At 44.2% G+C, this 17,108-nt stretch overlaps 1 protein-coding gene across 5 annotated transcripts in view; it reads left to right on the plus strand.

The window, feature by feature from the left end:
- WDR7 (WD repeat domain 7) overlaps positions 1–8,129 on the plus strand; it is a 353,231-nt gene extending 345,102 nt beyond the window's left edge. For all 5 annotated transcript variants that reach the window (XM_086683081.1, XM_086683085.1, XM_086683084.1 and 2 more), the window contains one exon: positions 5,389–8,129. In XM_086683081.1, the coding sequence (XP_086539207.1) occupies positions 5,389–5,592 (204 nt within the window). In that variant the 3' untranslated portion in view covers positions 5,593–8,129. The remainder of the gene's footprint in view (positions 1–5,388) is intronic.
- Positions 8,130–17,108: the final 8,979 nt, after the last annotated feature.

Genomic DNA, 17,108 nt, shown 5'->3' on the forward strand with positions numbered 1-17,108 from the left:
GTCTCTCCTCTCTGCCTCTCAAAAATGAAATAAGCATTAAAAAAAATTTTTAAACAAACAAAAAAACCAAAACCCCGAGATCATTGAGTGGCAGTTCATGAGGATGCCTATGTTTAATTGTGACTACAATGCATATTAACTTTGAGCGCCTAATTTTTACAGTAGACCTTGTTTTATCCTCAAAAATTGATCTCCATTCCATCTTTTTAATTACCTTACTCCTGATAATTGGTAAAAAAAATTTAAACATTACCAACTCCCTTCCCGACGAAAAGCCAATTTAAAATTTTGTTATTACCTTTACTGTCCTAAGATGCACGTATGTTTTATGAGATTCAGTTTATTGCCTTGAAAGCTAAAAAAAAAAAAAAAAAATTAAAGTTTAAATAAGACTTCAGCACAACTTGACGATGGTTTTTAAAAAATCAATAGCTAATAAAATGTAAAACAGATACAATAAATTGCTTAATTCACAACATACTATTAAACCTTGACAACTTCCAAATCTGTCACAGACTTTTCCCTACTTTTCATTTAATTTCGTTTTCCAGTTTGTTTTCTCATTATCTTTTCTCCCAGAATATAGCTCCCGCATCTTAATTGGCTCCTATTAAACTCTCTTCCTCGGCGGCCTCCCCGGTGCCCGTATCCCCCAGTGGCTACCGTGGGACCCGTGGTTAGTGCTGCCAGCAGCCCCACGGTGAGCCCGTTAGGCGTCCGTAGAGTGACCCTCGCAACAATGCTTCCTTAAAGGGTTTCCCCACCAAGCGTGTTTTCCACACGGTGGTCTCTGCACGCCACCTGTACTTTGACACACAGTTTCTGCTCTTCCCTGTGCCCTTGGAATCCCAGACGAGTGTTCACGTAAAACTCCACATTCGTTCAAAACATCTCCTGGGCACCAAAGCGCCGGGTGCTGGCCAGTGCTTCAGGGGTACGGAGTCAGCCAGTCCCAAGTCCCTGCTTTCAAGAACCTTGTGTTTGTCCATGTTTTCTTCTTTGGAATAAACAAACACAAGTGTTTTTGGTTTTGTTCAACGTGACTTCCTCAGAACGTGAAATTTGTTAGATAAAGGAACACCTCCTACCTTCGCCAGATTTGAAGCTGTTGCCAATATTTTCCTGAATTTCTGCGTGACGAATGTTTTTTCCCTTATCTAGCTACTCAAGGTTCTCTTTGGATGTGTTCATCCCTTCCTTGATTTTTTTGTTTTTTCTACTTGTATCCACATTCCTGCCTAGTGCACTGAGGGATTTATGGTTAGCATCCTTTCTTACCTCAGAGCTGAAGCTCATTCATTACGGAGATGGTAGCTTTGCGAGACACCTCTTCTCATCCTCCACTTCCCCTCTTCGGGCTCCTGCTGCTGCCTCTGGGCTTTGCCGAGGACACTTGAACCCGTGCCTGTGCGTGTGGCGGTGCGCGCAGGGGGGCCACAGCGCACTTCCTTGGTGCACACGCTCATTGTGCTGTCCGCACACGTGGGTGTCCCACGCACAGAGCACGGGGACTGCTCAGGCAACACCCAGGTCTTTTTGCCTCTAAACCCAATGTCAGGATGGAAAATGCAACCCATGTCTTAAATTAATACCCAGTTTGGTCTTGAAATTTAAGGGGAAAGCACAGAAACATGTCCGCTTTTATCAAGAAAATACAATAAAACCTCTTCCAGAGTATACGTATAGGGGGGTTGATTTGAATTAAAGGGAGTCCAGACGGCAATGGTGGATCTCCCACTGCTTTCCCAAAATAGGCTTTGCTGATTTATTTAGATACATATTGTTTAGTTCTAGTGATGTATGATGATACTTTTATATTATTCCAGTAAATGTACTGTAATATATTTTGAAAACTTAATGAAGTCTTATTAATACAGGACCTTACAAAAGCTATGAGCTATTAAAATCTTTGCTGAGAAATGAGTGTTAATGAGAAATATCGGTTGGATAATTACTCAAGTGAGACTTAGTAAAAGGTTTGTGTGCAGCATTACTTACACTGAGAATTGCATTAAAACACTTCCTGTTTTGATGAATTACATCTGTATGTGTTTCTATGTGTTCAGAAAATAATCTTCACGGGACTGGTTTGGTGAAGCATTCTTTCTAAAGGGAAGGGAAAAACCAACGTTGCATTTTTGTTATTTACAAACTCAGCTACTGAATGATGTCATCAAGCAGTTTCTAAGCCCTTTGATTCTCCAGCTACATATTCCTCCAAGTTGAATATTTCATGTCAGGGTATCTGTTCACATTTGAGCAAGGGGAATTGAGTAATGAAATCAAATACGGCCATGGTTCTCTCACCTAAATTTCACCACTATCCTCCAACTAGTGAATATCCTCTTTCAGAAATGCTAAAAATAAATTAGATGGATAGTGGTTTCACTTATTTTTATGTATTCCATCATAGAATGGAACACTATTCAGCCCTTTAAAAAGGGTGCTGTAGGGGCATCTGGGTGGCTCAGTCAGTTAAGCATCTGACTTCGGCTCCGGTCATGATGTCATTCGATCCCCACGTCTGGCTCTGGGCTGACAGCTCAGAGCCTGGAGCCTGCTACCGATTCTGTGTCTCCCTTTGGATTCTCTGCCTCTCCCCCACTCACGTTCTGTCTCTCTCTGTCTCAAAAATAAATAAACATTAAAAAAAATTTTTTTAAAGGATGCTATAAATCTGTGGCCATCAGCATCAACGTTTTGTTGAATGAAAAAGGCAGATTGTGAAACTGCCTTTTAATTCAAGCCTATTTACGTAAAACTCCTTAAATCTGCCTCTTACATGTACATATATTTGGAGGTCTAGAAAGAAGTTTACCAAAATGTTAGTGATTGTCTCTAGGAAGTAAGATTTGGGGGGATTTTTGCTTTCTCCCTTCTACTTCTCTTTATTATTTAAATGTTCCACAATGAGTATTTATTGTCCTTGTAATCAAGAAAAAATTCAGTGTTACCAAAAAATACTCTAATCCCAGGTAGTTTTTATTCATTTGAGGCTCAAACTGCCCTTTCCCATAGTTTGTAAGCCTGTCACTGGTCAAGAAAATACTAATATCCAATAACAAAACGGTTCATTGTCTCAGTGAGCGTTCTTTGGCTGAGCTTATTGGGAACATGAGTACTCACCCTTCCTACTTCAGGTTATCTGTCTGCAGAAGAGGTCACAGGGTAAGGATGGTCTGAGGAACAGCACGTTAGAGTGAACCTGAGGTCCTCGTCCTTCCAGGGGCACGCAGCTGTAACAGTGCTGCGCCGTGTGGAATTTCATTCAGCTGTTCCACCGCAGGAAGGCTGTGTGACCCTTCCGAAGGCATTTATCCATCAGTTTATCAAATGGTTTATCAGTCATTCATGGGATGGCTCAGCTCAGAAGGAGATGCCAGGCGCAATGATGGACTTCTTGTTGAAGTTTTCCATTGGTAGCATTTCTGTAAGGTACTCTTAAGGTACTCTCTCCCTCTCTCTTTGGCCCTCAACCCAGTTCTTCTATGTGGCTAAATTTTGAAGGAAAGAAGTAAAAATAAGGAAGTGTCTGCGCCTATTGGGCACCCTTAGCATTTTGAGCTACCAGCAGAACTCAGGCGTCATCCATATTTTCATAGAAACTCCATAAAGAATGAAAACTCCTTTGTAGCTATTTATCAACTGAGAAATGAGATTTTTTTTTTTTTTAAACACAGTATGCCTGTTGATACCAGTTAATTTTAACCACCAATTTTCTGGGTCATTTGGATCTGTTCTATTAAAGAACTCAATTATCATGTACTGTTACTTTCTGTACAAGCGAGAGCCATCAAATCACGCTCACCACCGTTATTCATATATGAAATATCTGGGAACCCTCAGAAAGCAACAAGACATTGATTTTTGTCTTGCATGGAGTTCTTGGGAAAAGGGAAGGAAGCAAGGGAAGAAGTTTTTGGAGAAGGACAGTAAGGTACTGTCTGACTTTAAATGTTAACTTTAACAGAAAGAGTTAATGATAACCATACATTTGGTTTTAAAATGTGACCTCGTACACTAGTGATTTTTTTTCACCTCTGTGTTGTGTTCGGCACTATTATTAATGCAGGAAAATCAGTAACATTAGTCATCTTAAAAGGGTTATTACTCAAGATGATTTAAATTGTGAAAATGTCAGTGGAGCCTGCATGCATCCTGCTAGAGATGCCATGATTTACGCCCTCTGACACCATCGTGCTGCTGAGAAGGGCCAGAAAAAAGAATGGCTTATATTTTGCACTGATCCAAATGCAGAGCATGATATCAGCAATAACACATCTTAAATGTCCTAGGATTTGCCAAGGTTTCGTGTGTCAAGCATTTGTGTCCATAATCTGCATGCTTCACACAAAAACCCCAGAATCTTCTGCGTTTAGACGATGGTTATACTGGAGAGAAGAGTTGGAAATGAAAATTAGTGCAAAGAAGACTAATATTTTTGAGACCTCTTTTCTTACGTGCTCTACACTTTCCATGTGATTTGCAATAGCACAAAAGATGTGTATTAAAAAGACATCAAGTAGTATGTAGAATCTACCGGATTCCTGTGACCCCGTCGCTCAGGCTCCCTGAGATACCCGCCATTTAGTATTCACACTTTGACCGGAACGCATGGTTTGTTCACGGGCCGTAATTTCCATGTTATTTTTCACCAATGTGGATGGATTAAGAGAACTTAACATTCAAATCCGTTCCCCAAAAGCCACCCACAAGCAAATCAGCTGATTAAAAACATATGGCCAATAAGGTGTTAAAAGTATTCTGCCTTCAGCGTGGCAGTGAAACAGTGAGCCACAGATACAGTGTTAAGATGCAATTGGTTCTCGGTTTCCCCTTGGAAATGAACTAGAGATTTCCAGAGACTGAATGCCGTAAGAAAGCAGGTGAGGAGGGAAGTGTGGGTACCTGCGGAGGGGATAGGGGGTTCTGTTTTGAGCTTTGATCCAGGCATGTGCCCACTTTGCTGCTTTTCCTTGAACAAGCCGTGAGTCCCCAGTCGAGTCTGGGTGGACTTGCCCTTCCCGGCTGCGGGGAGCACCGTGGCGACGCGGGAAGGGCCCACCATCGCCAGAGACTGCCGGGCCTGTTCAGTTACCATCGGGAATTTAGCCCCCTCCTCGAAGACTGATGGCCTTTCCTGCTGTCGGGTGCTCCCCACGGAGTGAAATTCCTGTGGGCGGATGCTTTCACGGTAACAGCATCGCAAGGGTTCCGGGGCCGCAAGAGGCGCCCCGCCCGGGGTTAGAACAGACTCTCAGCCAAGCCGGAATCAGGGGCCGGCAGAGAGTGACCCGAGGCATGAGTCACTCTACCCCGACGCGCGGCAGGGAAGGGAGAGGGTTCTGTAAGTGACGCGCGTGCTCTCGTGTCCCCGTGTCCCCCCAGATGAACACGTCGCTGCTGGGAAGCATCGGCATGCTGAACTCGGCCCCTCAGCTGCGCTGCATCAAAACCTACCAGGTGCCGCCCGTGCAGCCCGCCTCGCCTGGCTCGCACAACGCCCTCCGCCTGGCCCGGCTCATCTGGACGTCCAACCGCAACGTCATCCTCATGGCCCACGACGGGAAGGAGCACCGCTTCATGGTCTAGCGCTGGGGGCCGCTGCCCTGACCGCATCCGAGCCCCGTCCACTCTGGAGGCCGAGACTCCTCTGTCCTTACTCACCCGGATCGTTCCTCAGTGCCTGCCACGCCAGTGTCACCCCGGGGCGCGGCCGAGGCTGTGTCACCTCCACACGGTCCTCGGGGGGCAGATCCCCCCCGCCCGTGTCCCCTGTGATCCAGAGGCATGCACACCCCGCCCTGCAGGAGCGGCCCTTGTGTGGACATTAGGTCGTTTTTCCCCCTGGGGGGTGGGGGGTGCCCGCAGTCCCTAGGAGCACCCCTGTGGCTTGGTGCACCAGAAGCCTCCAAATCAGTAAGCACTGTGATTGCGTTCCCAGCCCAGATCAGCATTTTCCTAGAGCTAAACCCCACCTCTGAAGTGCTGCTTGACCCTGGTCGTTTGACATTGGGTTTTGACGTAATGTGGCAGTCCTAATTAGCGAAGTTATTTCCCTTTGGATTTCCTAAAATACATTGTTTACCAAAAAGATTCTGTGTTTACATGGTTGGGTGTTTTTTTTTTTTTTTTGCCCCATGATTGCTAGGAAGCTCTTCAATCCAGTTTCCTAGGGTTTAACCCCTTGCTTCTTTATTAACACCTAACAGATTTGAGATCATTGAGAAAATATATTTAAAAAAAGAAAATACAGAAAAAAAAAGTTCCCCAGACAGCCTTCTAAAATGTCCATATCCTGCTTAATAATATATTTAGTAGTTTAAAATAAAAATCATCACTATTTATGATCTAGTTAATATAATTATCCAGTCACTATAATCTCTTAAATGGACTTTTATAATAAAGAATCGAGTTTGGAAGCATAGCATATACCTAAATAAGAAGTCCCTTGTGTCTGTTGCTAGAGATCCTTTCAAGAAAGACCTTACCCCTTCCCTCCAGAAACCTTACAGACCCACAGTTCCCATGCCTACGACCTACGTCAGTTATCATGTAATAGTTACAATTCAGCCTTTGAACTGATCAATTAAAGGAAAACTAAGACAGCATTTCTTTTACACAAGTATCCTAGAAAAATGGTACCCAAGACACAAGCATTCAGGAGTATGTAGAAAATGTGAGGGCTCTCAAATAATTTGAGCAAACATTGCAATGAGGGTGTTCATTACACTTCCAAGTAAGCTTTAACTGGGTTGCTCTCTTCTTATGTCAAATTATGCTGATTCTCAGTAATGGAAAAAAAAAATCCACAAAATAATATTTTGTATGAATTGCTCCTAACAAATCTTGATCTGTACATAGCTGGGGATTTGGTTGTTTGGTTGGTTGTTGATTGGTTGGTTAGGTGGGCACAATGGTTTATTAAGTGCAAACACAGAAAATGATTTATTCACAGAAAATATGCGAAGTTTACAGAGGAACCAAGATGATAATGGGAGCATTTAATTGGAAAAGCGTATATTGTCAGAGTTTATGTAACCTAGGGGGAAAAAAAAGGATCACAGTCCAGGAACAGATACATCTGTTACTGAAACAGATTTTTAAAGAACATGTTAAGAAATTAAGACCACCGGAACGTCTCTTTCCTATTGATACGAAGTACGTTATTTCCATTGGTGGCAAACCTCTCCTGTTCGTTGGTTTTAGACTTTGGGTGTTCTTTCAAAAGTGAATTTATGCCACATGCATGTACATTGTATTTATAAAGATTATATATGTAGTTTCCAAGGAAGAAACAAAGAACTATATACAGCGTAGGCTCTATTTGTCTGGTGAACATGCTGTTGTGTTCGATATAGATAGAGAAACCTGAGGTAAACAAAAGGGGCACATGGTTTTTCCAGCGGGCTCCTGAGTCTTCTCGATACCCAGCACGTGTTTACTTGGTAAACTTAAATAGGGACTAATTTATTCTAGACTACAAAGTTGTTTTGGAATGATGAAGTAAAAGTATAGAGAGATTTGTAAAACAAAATGCACTGGGGAAAAGATGTGAGATGGTAGGCAGGCCACCAAATACACGATGGACCGCTCCGCAGAAATCTGGAACAAAGCAGAGCCGTGAGGGCCTGGGGTAAGAACAATCTGGGCAGTGAGCATGGGCCAGCCTGTCCCACATTCTGCCTGCAAAGACAGCCAACATCATTGGCCAGTAGAACATCACTCTTAGAAAACTTGGGTGGATGATGTTGGATGGCTCAACATCTCTAACTGCTGAGTGAGTATTTGCATTCTTGTTAACACAGATCTCCCCTTGGCTATTTTGACAACTCTAGTCCCAGACTTCATCGCAGCTTAGACTTCTCAGCACTGAGGTAAACTTTGTATCGTCATCCCAGTATGCTTTTTAGTGTTCTGTTGATTTCGGTGGCCCTGTATTTGGACCCATCCTTGTACGTGTGGAGACATACGTGGCTTCACTGGTAGTTTAAAATGCTGTGATTGAACTGTGTACAGCGAGTGAATTAAAATGTCTGCCTCTCAAGACATTGCCACTTAATAGATCCTATATGTGCTGAACGCCCCTGTGTACATATGTGTGTTAAATAAAACTGAATTGTACTGAAGATTGTTTTTCTCATTAAAAACATTATTCACTCTTCTTAAACATTCTCAGTTGAAATCCATATACCCCTTCGCCCCCCACCCCGCCTACTCGGGTACCAAATTAAGCCTTGTATTTCTATGTAATTATTCACTTCCCTGGAGAGCTAGCTTCAGGAAAGGCTAACTTGTCACAAAGGACAGTAGAACAGTCCAGAAGGAAGAAAGACACTTCCAAAGTGTGAGGGAAACAACTCAACAGCACCCTCTGTGGTTTGGGCAAGGGAATTGCATGCGTGTTCCTTTATCTTTACCTCAAGTTGCTCCTAAACAGACTGTGAATTGTACCGTATTCTATTCCGTCAGATTTTGATGACGTGGTTGACTGCCATGGATGGGGGGCGATGGACGGAGATGATTAAATTCATTTCCCTTAAGAGTCGGTTTGGAGTTGAATTTGAATCCCTGGGGTAATGGATGTAATTGGTTTTCAGAAAAAGCAAGAGTAACAAAACAGGTCATCGTCGCTCAGAGAGGGTTATACGTGCAAGTGGCGAATGTGCTTCTTTACCTTTTCACGTAAGAATGTAGAACAGCTTAAACTGAACCAGTCATCAGGAAGCAGTATACTTTTCCTTCAGAAATAGATAGACATGAAGGGAACTGACTGCCACATCTTCAGCCCTGTTCAGATGCCCAGTGTCCATCCCAGGAATTGCTTTAACGTCTCCTGGTGGCTTAAGTGTGTCCTTATAGGGAAAATAGGGGCAGTCCCGGTCCTGTATGATTGGTGATCACATAAACTGATCAAATGTGGAAAGGGCATGACATTAATAGGAAGGTAAAGCCAAGCAGTGCTGGATGAACTTTCACCTTTCACCCCTTCAGCTGACTGGCAGAGCTGAGTGTTGAAGAAAATCAATACTTTGGAGCCAGGAGGGAAATATTTCCAACCTCTAACTAGAGAATGTATTTTGACAAGGCCAAGATAATCCAAGCTGCACAGGAGAAAGAGAAAAGAAGACTCATTTTTAAAGCTTGACACTTCAAGGTGTTTTTGTACAATGGTTTAGAGATCGTCAATACATACAAATACCAAAGGTCAGAAAGAAAAGCCAGAAGAATTTCAAAAATTAGATGTTCAGTTCTTTTTGCTGTTTACAAACTAAAAAAAAAAAAACAAAAAAAAAAAAAAACAAAAAAAAAAGAAAGATGGCAGAGAGAGGTGTGTGCCTGTAATTGTTGTTTAAATGAACCGAGCTCACAACGTGTGCTTGGAGGTTATCATCCCTCTTTAATCAAACCTTACATTTTCTCGAGGCAGCACTATAAACATCTAATGCCTAAAAAGGCGTTTAGGCTTCTTGTTTCTGTACATTTTTTTCAAAGACCTGAATCGTTTTTTGAGTAGTTACACCGTTTGGGGGGCACATCTCGGAATCTTGATTTTTGGATTCACGTTGATCCTGCCAGGATGGACTGGTAAATCTTAGACCCTTCTTCGCATTTGGATCATTATTTGCATGAGAAAAGAGTTCGTGTGCCTACTGAACTTGAGTTGTTTCTAGTTGCCCTAGTCCCTTTAAGCAAATTACTAATAAAAGTATTCTAATTAGTGCCCTGCTGAGTGAGAGGCTGACACATCTCTAGGAAGAAGGTTAGCAATTCGCTCCACTCTTACCAGCAAGATTAGATCCATTCATTCTGTGGACAGATGCCTCCATCAAACGGATATAGATTCTTTTCTTTCCTACAGATAAGAAAATGAAGTCGAAGGGTGACCATACCTTCCAGCGAAGCTCAGGACAAAGGACTCCTGAGTACTCTAAGTATCTAACCCTGTTTTCTCATGCAGGTGCAACAGAAGGCATGCCGTAAACATATGCTAATTGTACATTAAAATAACAGTGAAAATACGGCCTTAATTTGTATGCCCTCTTTCTCATTAAAAAATTCCACTCTGTTCTGAGAAGATAGGTCTGGCTGGAGATTTTAAATTGTATGTTTCAAAAGGAGGACAGAATACTGAGGCCAAGAGTCCTCAGTGTTCTGAATCTCCCAGAGAAGGGCAGGAACCTAGCACACGCCTGATTTGCAGTAGGTTATCAAGTAAATCTGTATTGCACTTGTTAAATCCATGAGATGATGTCTGTAGAAGGCTTGTTATGACACCAAGTGGGGTGCCTGGGTGGCTCAGTCAGTTAAGTGTCCACTCTTGGATTTCGGCTCAGGTCATGATCTCCCAGTTCGTGAGTTTGAGCCCCACATTGGGCTCCGTGCAGACACTCTCCCTCTCTCTCTGCCCCTCCAGTGTGTGTTCCCCCTCTCCTCTGTCTCTCTCGAAATAAACTCTAAAAAAAAGAGTGACACATAGTAAGCATGTGAGATGATAATTTTTAGTAGATGTGTAGGAGGCCTTCCTTATTGAACATAAACAAGATTGGAAATTATTTGTGTTCTTTGGAAAATGGTTGGACTTTTGTGTCTTTATCTCTATCTGGACTCTAATAATAGGTCTGGACATTTACCCAAAGGATTGTCTGTGTGGTTCTCCCTGAATTCACCAGGTCCTTCACCATGTTGCTGTGTGTGACTGTCTTCTCCCTGAAACTTGCAGACACTGACAGGTCCCAAAATACATGCCGGTGGATGGGACCACTTGATTATGGGTGTTGGAAGTTATTACTGAATCCTCAAAAAGAAAGTAGTTCATATTAAGTTTAGACTCACATTGGCATCCAGGATGACTTTGATTACTTATATGAATATCTTCAAAATATACATCTATGAAAATTGAACAAGACTGTGGACAAAGTATCATAAGGTAGGTTTCAGGGAATCCCCAAAGCCCAGGAAACTGAAGGTTTAGGTTCTATTGCCAACATCTTGTTTTGACTAGTATCAGAATGACTTAGCCCTTCAGTTTACCCAAATGTGAACTGTATGGTCTAAAACTTTACCCACCCAGTGGCACTTGAGGTTTTAGTGGTTGATGGATTTCTGGATAAATTTATGGATAGTTGGAAGATCCTGCAATGAAACATTTTTATCCATTTGCAAGCTTTTACTGAATCTTAGTATATGCCAAACATAGGTTCTATATTCTACTTTCCTCACTGATGAACTCACAGGCTAGCAAAGGCCACACAGCACTATGGAACAAGTGCCAAAAACAAATGGGAAAGAGCGATGAGAACATTGGAAGTGATTCATTCTCGTACGTTAGTATCAAGTTAGGGCTTCAGAGAGGAAGTATTTGGACCGAGTCTTGAAGAACAAATAGAAATTAATTAGAAGGATGGAAGGGATGTTTTAAGGTAGGAATTTCTGGATGTCCAAAGTAGTATGTGATCTGGACGGACATGAGTTACTTCAGACTTACAACCTGACAGGCACCGGTGGGCACTACTGGGGATCCAGGTGGCTCTTCACCTGCGGCCATTACTGCACACACAGAAAACAAGACGTCTAAGCCAAAGGACATTTGAGAGCTAGAAGGCAAAAACACAAAAAATTTCAGCAAAAACCCTAATAAAAGATTTCTCTGACTGTTGCTAGTTCTCCAGGTCTCATTTTCTTTAAAAAAAAGAGAAGGGTTATTTTTGTTTTAAAAATAAGTTCTGCATCCCCCTGAGGCTGTGTTCTAGCCTCCCGGGAGCATGGTGTGTGGGATGCTGGCCGCAAATGGTGCCCAGATGCCCCTTCTCCAGCTCCCACCCTGGGGCTGAAGCATTTATTCTCCAACTGCTGGGGGTGTTGACATCTCATGTTGAGTTCTGGAGAGTCCCTACAACCCGGGAGCTCTTTCACCCATGGTCGTACTCCCCATCCTGGGGGCAACCACATCCATGATTGTTCCAGAAGAAGCTGTAAAGGCTCAGCTCCAAGCTCCACTTGAGAACACCATTGAAGGGTCACCTAGCTCCAGCACTCCCCTCGGGATAGGCTGAAGCCCTCACTGAACTCAGCTGCCCTCACTCCCTAAGTGTGACTGCTGAGATAATTGGATATATGCACATACACATCCCATGTGCAGATTTCCACCTCAAGATCTGCATCCCAGAAAACCCAACCCAGGACAGCTGGGACCAAGAGTGGTACAAGAAAACAGGATCTTGGAGAACAAACAGGGAATTTGGGAACTGGGTCACTCACTGAGCTGTTAGCAAGGAGGACCCCTTCAGCAGCAGGAGGTGATCACAGATGCAACCGTTAAAACTTTCCTGAATGATGAATTGGGACAGTGTACTGATGGAAGTGTATGTGCTAGAGGGTGTGGTGTGGCAGGCATTTGAGAAGTAAGGGAAGATCGAAATTATGAAGACAATGGACTTGGATGGCTGTGCTGGGCACACTAGAAAAAGACAATGAAAAGCTAAGGGTGATTAATCACCAATTAAAGGCTAAGTATGAAAGCTGGAGAGACTCCTTGGCAGGATCTAAAGCAAAGACTCATCTTCTGCAGCCAAGTGTAAGCTGAGAATCAGGCCCAGGACTTGTTTTGTGAGGCAGAACTCCACAGGAGGCTAAAGCCTTGGCCTCCAAAGGTCTGCTACCCCAAGGTCAGAGCCCTAATTGAGATGGATGGGGCTATCTGGGTTGATGCACTTGAACAACCTTGAATCCTCAGATTCCAGTAAACCTGCCTAAGTGGCCCACCGCTCTCTTATTTAAAGCAAATACTTCCCTTTTGCTGGAGGAGAGTGCAGAGGCCTCTTCCTTGCAAAAAAACACATGCCCATGCCCACCGCATGTGGAAGTGTTGGTCCTCCTGTTAGGAGAGGAAAAGAACCAAATCCCCAAGGGGCTGTAGGACTGAGCCAACATCTACCTGCAGGAACTGGGTGGATTCTGAGACTGGATTTTGAGCCGCTATGTCAAGGGGAGACAGAATATAAAGTGAGACAAGAAAGAGTTTATTGACTGGGGTTAAATACCCTGGCAGGGACCAGGGACAAGGGGCCTAACCCACTGCTCAGACTGGAGAAAAGGAAGGCCGATACAAGTCAAGAAGAAATGCCAGAACTGTCTTGGCAGATGGTGGAGGAAAGAACCAAAAAGCTCAGAGTGCCGGAGTAGACATGATATGTAAAGTCAGAAACCCACCAGATGACTGCCCTGTGAGAGAGGCCGGAGGACATTGTGTTTACCAAGCAATAAGGAACACGCTGGTGGGAACAGCCCCAGCGTCACTGCAGGCCAGGGCCGGGAGTAGAAAGTGCTCCTGGTAACAATGGAGGGTGATAGGATCCTGGGGTAATAGAGATCCAAGCAGCAAGTTTGAAGCAGTAGCCAGAGGGGCCTGACCTGGAGAGATCTTTGGAAATGATTAATAAAACCTGTCATTCCTAGGGCAGCCATCAAGGGTTCAATCTATCCAACCCAGGGAAATCAAGGAAGGATAATAGCAGACTGAAGCCACCTGCCCCAGTAAAAAGTCAAAATCCCTTGCCTAGTTTGTACACCTGAAGGGGGTGTACAAGGGAGAGGCGATAGAATGGATATCAGTGGTGGCTTCCAGACCAGCTGTAGCATCAGGACTTGTGGTTTGTCCCGTTCGTATTTCTTTCACAAGTTTTCTCCAGAATCCTGGAAGAGCTGCTCCCAGGATTTCGTCAAAGGAAGTACATCTTCGTGGGGCAGAGGGTGACTATAGTGGATACCAGGAGCCTCGGTACCAGGCTGTTGGCGGTTGGCATCTCTCAGTTGGGTCTTTCTGCAGGAAGCGCTTCCACGAGCCACTTTTCTCAGGGCCACACGCCCCTTCCCGAAGGCAGCTGCATCCAATAACTGGTCAAGGGTCTACGAAGACTCCACCTTTCTTGCCTCAGTTTGGGATGTCTCCGAAAGGCCAGCCCAGCTTCCCGGCTCCCAGGAATTGGCTGAGACCCCTGTCACCGCTGTGTGGTGGCCCAGCTTCTCTCTCTGCCCATTCGTGCCTCCCGTACCCAGGCATATGCCAGGAACTCTTCTCAAATCTGTCTCAGGGTCTCCTTCCCAGGAAATGAACCTGCCTAGGTCCAGTCTGGCTCTGCCACTTACTGACTAAATAACTCCATGAGGGCCCGTTTTCTCATATGCAGAATGGGAATAATGGCCATACCTACCTCGTGGTTTTGTTATAAAGATTAGAAGAGTGCAGATATGTAGAACACTTAGAACAGTGTCTGGCACATAGTAAGTATTCAGTAAATGCTAACTCGGCCACTATCATCATCTTAAGGTATAACTATGAGATTTTCAGGACTCCCGCTTCATTTCCTGCCTCTGTGTTACGGGAAGATACGCTTTTCCGCTAATTGTTTTCCTGTGGCTCATTCCTTTCTTCAACCCAGATCAAAGTGCTTACTTTTCAACAGTAAGGAGGAAAGGTGGAAGGGAGCTGGTATTTCTGAGCACTTATTTTGTACCAGACGCTGCACTAGCTGCCTTCATGATTCTGCTCAGTTCTTAATCCTACAAGCCATGGATTATTATCTCCCTTTCACAGATGAAAAAATTGCCGGTCATCTAAGATAAGTGACCAAGATTCCCACAGCTAATAAAAGGCATGTGTAGTATGTAATAGTTGAGTCTCAGATTCTGTCACCAAAGTCCAGCCTTCTCTGTTCTTCCGGAGTCCCTCAGGTGGCAGAAGATGAGGAGGCAGCAGAGGGCTGGCCAGCCACTGCCTTGGAAACAGAAGGGAATGTGGTAGAAAAGAAAAAGGGATTCGTTCATTTACGCCATTAAAGCCATCATTTTTTCCCCTGTCCCTGGATTTACGGTCATTGTGCCCCATTTTAGAAGGACGGGAATTATGTTGACTCTCAGTTGTGAACACTATGACTCTTGTACCATGAGGTGGTTGAGTTAAAATGCATGAGCTTCGTAATGTACTACATTCCATGGAGTGATTTTGTTGTAACCCGGGGACCAGGTTTTCCCTCCTGTGAAGTGGGTACCTTTGAAAAGTAGAATCGGACTCACAGAGATGGGTCCTCATTCTCACGGATGACGTGGTAGCACTTGGTGGTGTGGGCACCTCCTTGAACTGCTCTCTGTCCTTGCCTCTGTGGGGCCACGTCTCTCTGCCCTTTCCTCACGGCCGATTTTGCTGCCATTTCTTCTTCCGTAGGATACTCTTCTCTGGACAGCCATTTTCTAACAAGTTGAGAGTCATGGAGATAGATAAAATATACTCCACACACTTCAGATTTTAAAAATGGAATAAAAACATCAAGTTTTTAGGGTACCCCCCCCCACCCCCCGCAGGTGACTTGAACTCCCATCTAGACAGAGGAAGGACAAAACTTAATTACACCACATGGCCAGCATTCACCAAAGAGGACTCCCTGCCAGGATAGGGGCCACTCTAGTCTCTATTGTCACATATTGGGTTTTCATAGTCTAGGCTCCCCTATCCCTGATGATCTCATTCCAGGAAATATTAGAATGTACCAGAATTTCCTAGAGCAAACCAGAACACACCGCCATGCTCACATCCGTTCACCCCAAAGTTGCCGCTAGAGCACGTGCCAGACCCTGACCCCATGACACACAAATCTTAGGTCTCTTTCCTAATGAGTCAAGAGGTCCTCCTGGAGGGTCCAGATGGGTTATCGCCGGAATATCTGCTTCTGTATCACCCAGTTTCTCCCCAGCCCTCATGCTTAGCTTTCCGTTTGTTATTTCCAAACTTTTGAGTGGAAGGCGTTGAGGAGGCTTCCAGAAACATCAACAAATGATAAGCTGAAATTTACCATTCAGCTTGCTGCTAAATTTCTTACCAGGTAGAGCAGAGGTGAATTAGATAATCCTGATATAATCCTAATTCTCTGATACAAGAAGGACCCATATCAGGCATAAGGAAAGACCGACTTCTTATCCCTATATTCTTAGTGAAAGGTATTGGCTGGATCTTTAAATAAAGGAATTTGAAGGGAGAAGTAACATTTACGGAGACCATGTTAGGCATTAGACATACATGATTTCATTTAAGCCTCTCAAAAACCCTTCTATTGGTTAGAAAACGGATACACTGCCAGGTTAAGTAGCTGGCTAAAGTCACACAGCTAGTTAGAGGTGGAACTAGAGTTCAAATCCAAAGTGCTCTTCCCTCCCCATTGATGGATGGTATCATCAAGACCAGCTTTATCGTAGCTGAAGAGACATGCTTCATTCTCATACTGACCTCAGTAAAAAACCAAGGACCTCAAAATTCAATCTTCATTTATTCTGCAATGACTCATTGAATGCCTATTATTTTCCAGGCATTTCTAGGGAAGGCTAAATTAATACAGCCCAGGCACCACATCACTTATGCATCTCAAAAGCTATCTAGCTAATGTAATGTATTTGTGAAGCCCATTATACATAGTGCGTGCACACACCCACCCACCCACCCACTCCCTCCCCCCCCCCCCCCACACACACAGCCCCTTCCTTCAGGTGATGTAACTTAGAGCAGCCCTCACCGACCGTGCTCAGCCAGTGTCCCCAGAGTATATATACACAGCCACTGGCTTCCCAGTGGCCTCCCCTCACTGACAGGGACTCCATCTCCTTTCTTTAGTGCCTCAGGCTGTGCTCCCCTGGATCCCAGCTGTCCAAGCCCCTCTGGTCCCTGACTTCATTTCTTTCCTTTCCTCTCCCAGTTCTTGTCCCCAGAGCCTCGTTCCCAGGACCTAGTGATACGATAGGAGCTCAGAGGAAGAAGGAAAAGAGAAGGAAACACCTATCTGGCCCGGGGAGTGTGTCCTTTTGACTATAGAGTGATGAGACTGGTGAACTACTGAGACAAACATTCATTTAGATACACACATTCTGGCAGATTTGACTGAAAATCAAACTCATTCATGCATTTGGTGGATATTTATTAAAGATCTACCATGCATCAGGCAGGTGAACGAGGTATTGGGATGACAGTGGAAAGTGGAGCAATCATGGTATCTGCCCGTCTTGGGCTCACATTCTACTGGCGCTGGATCGGGGCCGTGGGGCAAGAGGGTAAAGTGAGCACA

This window comes from Puma concolor, chromosome D3 (genome assembly GCF_028749965.1).
Source record: "Puma concolor isolate L17-30 chromosome D3, mPumCon1.1.hap2, whole genome shotgun sequence".
Taxonomy (NCBI): Eukaryota; Metazoa; Chordata; class Mammalia; order Carnivora; family Felidae; genus Puma; species Puma concolor.